The 12,222-nt window shown below is 39.7% G+C and overlaps 1 protein-coding gene across 3 annotated transcripts in view; it reads right to left on the bottom strand.

Annotated features, from left to right (window-relative positions):
• LOC108248168 (membrane-associated phosphatidylinositol transfer protein 2) overlaps positions 1-12,222 on the bottom strand; it is a 140,378-nt gene that overhangs the window by 51,452 nt on the left and 76,704 nt on the right. For all 3 annotated transcript variants that reach the window (XM_017436750.3, XM_037979581.1, XM_037979582.1), the window contains 4 exons: positions 4,677-4,767; positions 2,787-2,940; positions 2,508-2,697; positions 2,288-2,407 (listed from right to left, as the gene is read on the bottom strand). In XM_017436750.3, coding sequence (XP_017292239.1) covers positions 2,288-2,407; positions 2,508-2,697; positions 2,787-2,940; positions 4,677-4,767 — 555 coding nt within the window. The remainder of the gene's footprint in view (positions 1-2,287; positions 2,408-2,507; positions 2,698-2,786; positions 2,941-4,676; positions 4,768-12,222) is intronic.

Here is a 12,222-nt window from a genome sequence, read left to right as displayed (position 1 = left end):
GACGAAAACCTTTCTAAAACCACAAAAATCACTTCCTTCATCAGAATATCCTACCTTTTAAATATAAGCGGGTAGCACAAATAGATCTATGCATTAAAAGCAGCAAGTGTCTGAAAAACATTACAACTTACATACAAAAACTTACTAAAGCACAAAAAAAAACTTCAAAAACACTCCACAGAAATAAATTTCACTTATCTGAATTTGTTATGTACAGATATGCATCTTTTAATGGTTTAAAATAAAAAATAAAATAAGAAAAATCTGGTTATTTCCATGCAGTGTCCAGAAAGAGGTGTTGTTCAGCTTGTAGGGCACCACAACTGCTTCCACCCACCTCCATCATCATCATCATCATCATCATATGAAATAACTTTTTGTTACAACAAAAAATAGTGGCTGGTAAAAATTTTGTCCACCAGCAAAATACAAGCGGCTGAAATGAGTTTTCTCCGCGGGGTGTCTGGGCTCTCCCTTAGAGATAGGGTGAGAAGCTCGGTCATCCAAGAGGGACTCAGAGTAGAGCCGCTGCTTCTCCACGTCGAGAGGAGCCAGTTGAGGTGGCTCCGGCATTTGATTAGGATGCCTCCTGGAAATTGGAGGGACAATGTTTCTCGGCTGGCCTGGGAACACCTTGGGATTCCCCCGGAGGAGCTGGCCCAAGTGGCTGGGGAAAGGGAAGTCTGAGTCTCCCTGCTTAGGCTGCTACCCCCGCGACCCGACCCCGGATAAGGGGAAGAAGATGGATGGCTGGATGGATGAATATTCAGCCATTCTGATGCAAAATGATGAGATAGGTCTCATCAAGAAATTTAAACTGATCTATTAAAAGTTTTGTTTTACACTTTAGGGTTTAGAATTTTTGAACAGACTTGTTTTGTTGAGTTTATTTGTTGGATTTATAAGTCACATAAATGCCACATTTTAAGGCTTACTTACACTCACTGGCCACTTTATTAGGTACACCTGTCCAACTGCTCATTAACGCAAATGTTGAATCAGCCAATCACATGGCAGCAACTCAATGCATTTAGGCATGTAGACATGGCCAAGACGATCTGCTGCAGTTCAAGCCGAGCATCAGAATGGGGAAGAAAAGTGATTTAAGTGACTTTGAACGTGGCATGGTAGTTGGTGCCAGACGAGCTGCTCTGAGTATTTCAGAAACTGCTGATCTACAGGGATTTTCATGCACAACCATCTCTAGGGTTTACAGAGAATGGTCTGAAAAAGAGAAAATATCCAGTGAGCTGCAGTTCTGTAGGCACAAATGCCTTGTTGATGTCAGAGGTCAGAGGAGAATGGCTAGACTGGTTTGAGCTGATTGAATGGCAACAGTAACTCAAATAACCACTCGTTACAACTGAGGTATGCAGAACAGCATCTCTGACCGCACAACACGTTAAGCCTTGAGGCGGATGGGCTACAGTAGCAAAAGACCACACCGGGTGCCACTCCTGTTGGCTAAGAACAGGAAACTGAGGCTACAATTCACACCAAAATTGGACAATAGAAGATTGGATGAGTCTCGATTTCTGCTGCGACATTTGATGGTAGGGTTAGAATTTGGCATTAGCTTCATGAAAGCATGGATCCATCCTGCCTTGTATCAACAGTTCAGGCTGGTGGTGTTGGTGCAATAGTGTGGGGGATATTTTCCTGGCACATTTTGGGCCCATCAGTACCAACTGAGTATTGTGTCATAACCACAGCCTACCTGAGTATTGTTGCTGACCATGTCCACGCCTTTATGACCACAGTGTACCCATCTTCTGATGGCTACTTCCAGCAGGATAATGCTCCATGACATAAAGCGTGAATCATCTCAGACTGGTTTCTTGAACACGACAATGAGTTCACTGTACTCAAATGGCCTCCACAGTCACCAGATCTCAATCCAGTAGAGCACCTTTGGGATGTGTTGGAATGGGAGATTCGCATCATGGATGTGCAGCCAACAAATCTGCAGCAATTGCGTGATCCTATCATGTCAATATGGACCAGACTCTCTGAGGAATGTTTCCAGTACCTTGTTGAATCTATGCCACGAAGGATTAAGGCAGTTCTGAAGGCAAAAGGGGTCAAACCCAGTACTAGCAAGGTGTACCTCATAAAGTGGCCAGTGAGTGTAGTTTTATTGTATAAATTGGCAGCAAATTGATGTTAGAGTGCAACTGTAACCATCTTGGCTTGTATTTGTTTTTGATTAATGTCATTATTATTTCACTAAAAGCACCACTTTGCCTGAGTGTTGCTATGCAGAGCTGTTTTGGGGTTAAAGTTATACCTGGGCACTGATGGTGCTGCCCCGCCTGCTGCTGTTCTGGCTTTCTGACACAGTCAAAGAGCTGCTGCACAGAGCATCGAAGCTTAGAATCCCTCCAACACAGTCCCCAATAACACACACCTGTGTTAGGAAGCAAAGCAAAAAATTATGAATTTAAAGATACATCTGCTTCATCTGTACATGCAGGAATCATCTCTATACACCATCTAAACATACTGACCTGGCCATTAAAAGACATTCCCTCTACAGACTTGGTGAAGTCATTGTACACCTGATTGGCTCGTAAGATGACGGTTGCCACAGCATCTTGGTACTGCGGCGCAGAGATAGCCAGAAGAGGCAGAGCGGCCAGTGGGATGTGGTCCCGACTGCTGGACAAACAGCCCTCATCGTAGCTGTAAGGACTTAGACTGCAGGTCACAGAGACAGAGTGTATTAAATATCTAAACAGCAACTGGTGCATGTGATACAGCAGATTATTAAAGTGCTCTTTGCTCACTTGGAGACCAGTGAAAAAGCATCGACACACACAGCAGGACAGGGAACCATCCGGATGGCAATATGGCCCAGGGCTGCAGGATAATGGACCCTCATCACAGTCTCAAAAGCCCCACTCAGTGTGTTCACATCTCCCTGCTTACTGTTCTGTTCACCTGCAGAAAAACACAAGCAGCAAGCAGAACTGTTTGTTCACTGCAGCTGAAATCTCTTACAAAGAAAGAAAGAAATATAAAAAATATATTTTTCAACAAGTTTTTTGTTCATTTTCCACTGAATAATTTCCCTTAATTAAATTTAAATCAATCTGCAACGCTAAACTGGTAACTGTCAGCAAGACAACTTTATCTGCTAAATTTTCTACGTTTTGAATTCTGATTTAGATACCAACTAATATTGAAACTAACTGGCTTTTACAATTTCATGTTCAAACCTAAGAGATATTTTTGGGTAAAATGTGATTTTTGGTTGATTACTGCATTTGTGCTTTGTAAGACTGAGGTATTACTGGTCTCTACAGTTTAATATTGTCTCTACAGAATGCTTATTACCCCTGCAAAAGAAAAATGTGAAGCAGCAATAATGTTTTTGTCAGTGTTTGAGAGTTGTCATTCATCTCCAACATATCTCATGAACCACTAGGCAGATTTTAATGAAACTAGCAGAAAGTAATCCTTGAACGTGCATCTACAACTCATTGAAATTTAGAGTCAACACGATTAAAGACAGTCACCACAGCTAATTCACTTAAGCCAACAAAAAAAAAAAATATATATATATATATATATATATATATGTATATATATATATAAAACTCCGACAATTTTGCAAAGAAAATGGCATGTAGTTTGATGTGGTAGTAGATGTGACTGAGCTCCAATATATATTCTAAGCTGTTACAGATCACATAAGATCTTTGTTTAAATTTTTCCAATAATTATTCAAAGTCAACTCTTACTTTCTGTTAGCAAAATATCGCCAAACTTTTAGGAAATAGTCGTTAGATGTACATCTACAATTGATCGCCTTTTGGAGCCAACCCATATCAAGATGACTACAAATGACCTTAGAAAACACAAACATGGTTATAATTCAATGAAGTTCACAGATATTAAGCTAAATTTTTAGACATGTGTGGAGTGCAAAACAACTTACGAATAACTGTTGGTGTCAATCTTTTTTGTTGGTTAGCAAAATATCTCTTGACCCATTGACAGATTTTAATTAAACGTCCAGGAAATAATCATTGGATCTACATCCACAACTGATTAACCTTAGGAGCCAATCCCATTCAAGATTGTTACCACTGCTAATTCACATTAGCCATCACAAAAATGGCTATAACTGAGTCAGTTTTACAGACAATGAGCTAATCTTTTCTGTGGTAGCAGTTGAGTGATTCTAAAGACATACTCTAGGAGTGACATTTCACAATACTGCATGAGATCATGCATGAGATAAATCCATCATTTCTCAACATAAGAGGATTTCATTCTAAAATTTTGTCATGAAAGGCTGCATGCAACATATATTCTTTCAAGGAATGCTGGGTTTTTCATTTTTAGAGAATTATTATTACACCTATCTTTTTTAGCTTCATCATATCATATCATATAAAGGTTCTGAGTAGAGCTATACATATTTAGTGTTTTCAGTGCATTTCTATATTTTCTTTTTAGTAAAGGAGACCAACATTTCCATAGTACTGGGTCAAACCTATAAAATTTTAGGATTCCCATAATTTACAATTGCAAAAATAGTTGTTCAGACAAAGAACTTTTCTGTTCATTTGCGTTCCAAAACAAGCTGCCATTTTCATTTAGGATGTTCATTCATTTCTACATAGAACTGTATGACCTTCACAAAATGCTACTGGATGAAGTTGTTTTACCAGAACCTGTGTCCAGTATGTTACCACCATGCAGAACCAGAATGAGGACATGGATCTTGGATGGATGGGGACACTGCTGGGATGAACAGTCCTGCAGAAAAAAAGGAAGAGACATGTAGAGTAAACAAACATAGGGAGGTTGTTAGGGTGGAGAGAGTTTCATTAAGGTTTAACAGTGATTTAGAAGAATTATCCATTGTTTCTCCTGGTGCAATAACTAAAATGTAAAGTGGAAGGTGTTAGTAACCCAAGACCTTACTGTCTTTCCCAGGATGACAAAATCTAACAGATAATGTTCTGTTAACAAGCAGATCTCATGGCTACCATGTTGTTTTAAACTGTCTAAGATTAAAGTTATTAGTTTCCCTTTTTTTCAGGTAATACCATACCACTTTATTTATGAAACATTTAAGAAAAAACAAGACTGACCAAAATGCTGTGCAATAATAATAATAAATTTGTTTAAAATCATGTATGTAAGTTGTAATATGTAATACTACCAAAGTATTTTGAGACTGAAACCAAACAGGAGAAAATTTGTACTCAAATGGAATAATAATGGAGTACTGACCTTTAGGACCAGTGTCCAGAGGAAAAATGGCAAGAAAAACTACAGCAGGGAAGTATTGGTAAACGGTAAATGGCTTGCACTTGTATAGTGCTTTATCTAGTCCAAGGACCCAAAAGCGCTGTACGCTACAATCAGTCATAGACACATTCATCCTCACATTCACACACTGATGGTAGTAAGCTACACTGTAGCCACAGCTGCCCTGGGGCAGGCTGACAAAAGCAAGGCTTCCATTACACTTGAGCCACTGAGCCCTCTGACCACCACCAGTAGGCAAGGCAGGTGAAGTGTCTTCCCAAGGACACAATTGCTGCAATGGATGGACCAGCAGCTCAAATCAGCAACTCTCCAGTTACAGAACAAACCCCTATCTCCTGAGCCACTGCAGCCTTTAAAAGTAGTGAACAACACAAACTAAAAAGTATGACTGCTTCTGCTACCAAGAACTTGACAGAGCATAGTTTCTAGCCAGCTCATCTGCTGTTTCTACCGCTTATCCGTAGTTGGGTGGATGAGGTCCAGGAGAGAAACCCAGACATTCTTTTTCCCAGTGACACTCTCCAGCTTCTCCTGGGGAATACCAAGACATACCCAGGCCAGAGAGAATACAGAATCTCTCCAGCGAGTTCTAGGTCTGCACCGGTGTCTCTTCCCTGTCAGATGTGCCCAGAATACCTTCAAAGGGAGATGTCCAGGAGGCATCATAACCACCTCAACTGACTCCTTTCGATACAAGCTCCTTACAAGCTACTTCGAGCTCCCCATGGATGACAGAGCTCCTCGTCTCATCTCAAAGGCTGAGCCCTGCCACCCTAGAAGGAAACTCATTTTGACCTCTTATACTTCTGATCTTGTTCCTTTGGTCATGATCCATAGCTTATGACTATAGATGTGAGGTATGGAGAAATTTAAAAGTAAATTTTTCAGACATATCTGTGGCATGAAAGGTTTATATAAGGATATTTTACTGTATCTCACAGCAGGATTATATAAAACAAAATTTTTAAGTGTTCTTACAATAAATGAGTACATAAAAACTGGTGAAGATGTTTGGCTGAAAACAAGGTTTACAAATGTAGAAATTTAAAATAAACATTAGTAAGAAAAAATTGCATACTTATTGTTTACTGCAAACACATTTGAGAGCTGTCTCTTAGCAAGTTGCAAATGTCATGGAAATAAAGTATATGTAAAAAATCTTAGAATTTTAGTGAGGTAAAAAGCAGATAATTATGATATTGATTCATAACAAACAAAGGAATCCATCATTGTGAACAAAGTGTGATTTTCAATCATCTTGTACACTACACACTTTCTCTCTCTCTCTGTGTACATATATTTATATATATATATATATATATATATATATATATATATATATATATATATAGAGAGAGAGAGAGAGAGACACACACACACACACACACACACACACACACACATATGTCTGTCCCACTATCTTTGCGGGGACTTTCCATTGACTTCCACACATTTCTACAGCCTAACTACAGCCAAACCCTGACCCTTACCCTAACCCTAACCATTACCAGTACATACCTAACTCTAAACCAAACCTAAACTCAATTCACACCTTAGTCCTAAACCTAACCCCTAACCCAAAAACATAATTTCTACTTGTGGGGACCAGGCTTTGGTCCCCACAAGGAGCAGTCAGTCCTCACAAGGTAGTATATGTTAGGAAAATTGTCCCCACAACGTAGGCAATACAAGTCCACACACACACACACACACACACACACACACACACACAAACGCACACACACACTGAACAAAAACATAAACTTAGCACTTTTGTTTCTGCTCACATTTTTCATGAGCTAAACTCAAAGATCTACGACTTTATGTATACAATAGGCCTTTTTTCTCAAATATTGTTCACAAATTTGTGTAAGTCTGTGTTAATGAGCACTTTTCCTTTTCCAAGATAATCCATCCACCTCACAGGCCTGGCATATCAGGATGCTGATTAGATAGCATGATTATTGCACAGGTGTTCCTTAAACTGGCTGCAATAAAAGGCCACTCTTAAATGTGCTGTTTTATCATAAAGTATAATGCCACATAAGTCACTAGTTTTGAGTGAGCATGCAATTGGCATGCTGACTGCAGGAATGTCTACCAGAGCCTGTTGCCTGTTAACTGAATGTTCATTTCTCTACTATAAGCCATCTCCAAAGGTGTTTCAGAGAATTTGAGAGTACATGCAACTGGCCTCAAAAACGGTGTAGGAACAGCTGCTGCAACAATCAGCTTACATAACCAAAGAATTTCTGCACAAATTGTCAGAAACCGTCTCAAGGAAGCTCATCTGCATGCTCGTCGCCCTCATCGGGATCTCCACCTGACTGCAGTTCATCGTCGTAACTGACTCGAGTGGGCAAATGCTCATATCTGATGGTGTATGGCTCGTTGGAGAGGTGTTCTCTTCACAGATGAATCCCCGTTTTCACTGTTCAGGGCAGATGGCAGATGTCAGGCTGCATGTATAAGCCTTGTGTGGGTGAGCGGTTTGCTAATGTTAACATTGTGAATCGAGTGTCCCATAGTGGTGGTAGGGATATGGTATGGGCAGGTGTATGTTATGGACAGCCAACACAGGTGCATTTTATTGATGCCATTTTGAATGCACAGAGATACCATGACACAATTCTGAGGCCCATTGTTGTGCCATTCATCCACAACCATCACCTCATGTTGCAGCTTGATAATGCACCGCCCCATGTTGCAAGGATCTGTACACATTTCCTGGAAGCTGAAAATATCCCAGTTCTTGCATGGCCAGCAAACTCACCAGACATGTCACCCATTGAGCATGTTTGAGATCCTCTGGAACAGCATATACAACAGCATGTTCCAGTTCCTGACAATATCCAGCAACGTCACACAGCCATTGAAGAGGAGTGGACCAACATCCCACAGCCCACAATCAACAACCTGATCAACTCTATGCAAAGATGTGTTGCACTATGTGAGGGAAATGGTGGTCACACCAGAGACTGACTGGTTTTCTGACCATGCCCCGGAGCCCCCCAATACAGTAAAAGTAAACTGCACATTTTAGAGTGGCTTTTTATTGTGGCCAGCCTAATGCACACCTATACAATTATCATACGGTCTAATCATCATTTTAATATGCCACACCTGTGAGGTGGATGGATTATCTCAGCAAAGGAGAAGTGCTCACTAACACATATTTAGACAAATTTGTGAACAATATTTGAAAGAAAAAGGCCTATTGTGTACATAAAAAGTCTTAGATATTGAGTTCAGTTCATGAAAAGTGGGAGCAAAAACAGTAGTGGTGCATTTATATTTTTGTTCAGTGTATATATATATATATATATATATATACACTATATATATATATAAAATAAGGATAATACACTCAAACTGCAAAATGTGCTTGAAAAAGTAAATGTAGTCATAATACTGTAAATAATAAGTTAATGTAAGTATCATACAATAATTTAAAGTTATAGAAATGCAATAATATTGGAGTACGGTAATATTTATTGTGGTTACAGTGATTCTAATTTTGTTGATTTTTTTCTCCTACATAAAATCTAATTATTTAAATGTGTTGTGTGTTGGGGTGCAACAAGATTTTGCAAGATTAACATGCCACAAGATTTCTCATTGAGTTGAAAACTGTCTCACAAAGCACTATTAAGCTCCAGTGACCATGACTTTGGTGAAATTAATACTGGAGATTTAAATAGTTTGTGTGGGAGCGGTTCAAACAAGTTGTCAGACACTAGGACCACATGGTCACATCACTCAAGCCATGTAAATAGAGAAATAGAGAAACACTGGAATTGCTACTCACAGTGCTAGACAAGTTATATGGCAGACATCTTATGAGGAATGATGTGCATCACTCGGTACTCATTGTTAACACCTTGTCTGTGCTGTGTTGCCAGGTGTGGTGGAGAAGGAGGCCAACCCAGTGTGCAGACTAATCTTCAAAAAATAAAATAATTTATTTTAAAATAATAGAAACAAAAACAAAATGTTGATGAGACAGCACAAACAAAACTAAATAGAAAACTAAATCCAGAGACAGGTCACTGCTTTGTCTGGATGTTTCACCACCCTGTCCCAATTGGTACAGAGATCTGGCCCACTTTACTCTGTCACTGGCAGGAAAATTGCACCTACCATGCCTAGAAAGGACAATAAATTATTTACTCTTTTTGTGCCCTCTTATGTGCTAAATACCACTTATTCACATTCACGTAGCTAACATGAGCTGGAGACGTGAACAGAACCAGACCGCAAGGGGAAAAATGACAAACAAACCAGCGAGTAAGTGGAGGAGATGACCGGGTTTAAAAGACTGAGGGTGTTTAGGTGAAGTGGGCACAGGTGAGTGATAACTAACAAGGAGCAGGTAGAGATGGGTGTGGGAGGAAAACAAGTGACTGACTGAGCAGAAGTGAATAATGACAGGAGTGCAAAGACAAGGAACAAAAACAAGACTAAGCGTAAAGACAAAATACAAGAAACAATAAACCCAAACTTAAACATGAAAAATAACAATAACCCTCTAATCCTGACAGTATGCTATGTCACCAGTCCATGGGAACTTGGAAAAGGCCTTATTTCACTTCAATAAACATATAGCATGCATAATGAGATTGTAGAAGACAAGAGTATTCTGAAATGAGTCTCTACAAGCCTGGTCAAGAATTATTGAGGGTCTACCTGGTACATTACCTCTACTAGACAAGCTACAGAAAAAGGCAGTGGTGATAGATGTAGAAATCCCAATTGACTGTAAGAAGAAAGCTGGAAAAATACCAAGGACTGAAAGAGGAAATAGAAAAGTTGAGGAGAGTCAAGGCCTCAGTTGGCCAGTTGTGACCCCCAAACAAAAAGGGTGGCTCCAACAGATCCCAGGACAACCTCAGTGATCTCTGTCTAAATGAGTCCTAGAAACAGCTAAGATACTGTGTAGAACCCTCAAGCCCCCGGGCCTCTCTGGTAGAGCGCTTGAGCTTGGAGTGAAATGGAATCGCCCATGTGAAGAAATAGAGCAAACTGAGTGCTTGTTTATATATATATGTGTGTGCAGTTCTCAGGCTGGTGACATCTGTCTGGTTCTTTATATTTGTTTGGGAAACTAAAATTGACAAAAAAAAAGACTAAGGGTGCATTCACACCAGTCCTGTTTAGTCCATGTTAATCGAACTCTAGTTTGTTTGCCTAGAAAGTTGTTCGTGTGATGTGAACCAAATAAGCGAACTCTGGTCTGCCTAAAAACCTTGGTCTCAGTTTGGTTGAAGAGAACTCTGGCACAGTTCGAATGCATATGTGAATGTAAGCGAACCGGAGAACACTCCAAAAGTGGGAAGTGGACTATACCACAGGGCCTTCTGGGTAAATACAACCAAAACAAACATGCGTTTCTACCACTAGCAGGAGAAATGGCTCTTGGTCAATTTGACGCCACTCCATTTTTGTTTACTTTTCCAGAAGAAGAATATTGTGCTCAGTGTCTTTTTCATAGGTTTTTGTGTCATTTCCTTCAGTCACTCTTGGCGCAGCGCCACCACAGGCAAGAGGGGGAACAGGTTGCTCAAAGGGTTTGGCTCGATTGACTCAGTGCAGTGTGAATGTGAACCACACCAGCTGAAAATGTAACAAATTATGCAATTTTGGTCCCCAATCAAACTGAACCTACCGGACTATCAGGTGTGAATACACCCTAAGATACAGTTTAATTTACATGCCCTATGGGGCTGAGGTGACCGTAATTAGTGTAGTGCCTGCAGGCAATTTATAGTAGACTTCTATTGTAGATGTTAAATTCAGACTTGTTTTTACCATCACTTGATCTCAGACATTCAAAATTACAGCTGAACTTTCTCTGCAACATTTGAATTTAGTAATACAGGGACAGTGTTACTGACACTATTAATAGCTGTGAGTGTTTTCTGTGCCTACTTGTGAGGACACTAAAATTCTGCACCACTTGATACTAGACTAGTGCTGAAACTGAATAAACTGGTAGTCCTACAATATTAAATTGTTTTTGGAAGATTTACATTTACTTAAGTATGGCAATGTTGTGTAATCATTTTAGCACAGTAATGTTTGGTTTTCCGTTAATGAATGCATACACAATGGACAAGACAGACAAAAGCTGAAATGGGTCACATTTTCAATGATGTATTAACTAATATAGCATAACACTCACTAATTAAACGTAATGCCAGAGTCTTTGAAGTGCTGACTCTGAAAATTATAACAAACCATGGCAAAACTTTGGACATTTCACCGAGTTTAGGTTTTTAATATAATATTTATGGTCACCTGCCATTCTGAATGCCCACATTGCTACATGTAACACTTTTCAAAAACTCACTAGCCTTGAGTGGGCTGTTGGCTGGCTGTTCTAGTGTTTCCCTATGCTGGTGTAGGTTCTCAGCCATCCAGGAAATGTTAAATCCAAAAAGAGTTTGAAAAAAAAAACAAACAACAAACAACTGGACTTCTATTCTGTAGCTTAAGAGGTTTTGCTTCTCATCTGAGGAGCTTTATCAATTCAAAAAGCAGAGAGTGTGGAGTTCCAGCTTTTAAAGCTAAGATGTTATGTAAGATAGATTCACATACAGATTACACTCACTCTCCTCACAACAGAAGGTCATTAGGGTCTTTGTTTGTCCTGCTCACATTGTGGCTCACATTTGTGAGTCGGGCAGACAAAGACCCTAATGAGCCTCAGTATTTCTCTAGTTCAGAGACAGCAGCTTTCCCTGCTTGAGTTTTATTCTGGTGGAAAAAAACTCCCTTAAGGTAGGTAGGTAGGTAGGTAGGTAGGTAGGTAGGTAGGTAGGTAGGTAGGTACATTTATTTATATAGCACTTTTCAGCACGAGGCGACTCAAAGTGCTTTACAACACAAGAACAAAATTACAGACAGAGTTACAGAACATGACAAGATAACTAAGCT

The sequence above is a fragment of the Kryptolebias marmoratus genome, linkage group LG14 (genome assembly GCF_001649575.2).
Source record: "Kryptolebias marmoratus isolate JLee-2015 linkage group LG14, ASM164957v2, whole genome shotgun sequence".
Taxonomy (NCBI): domain Eukaryota; kingdom Metazoa; phylum Chordata; class Actinopteri; order Cyprinodontiformes; family Rivulidae; genus Kryptolebias; species Kryptolebias marmoratus.
Note: the sequence above shows the minus strand (reverse complement) of the source record. Positions and strands in the feature narration are given on the sequence as shown.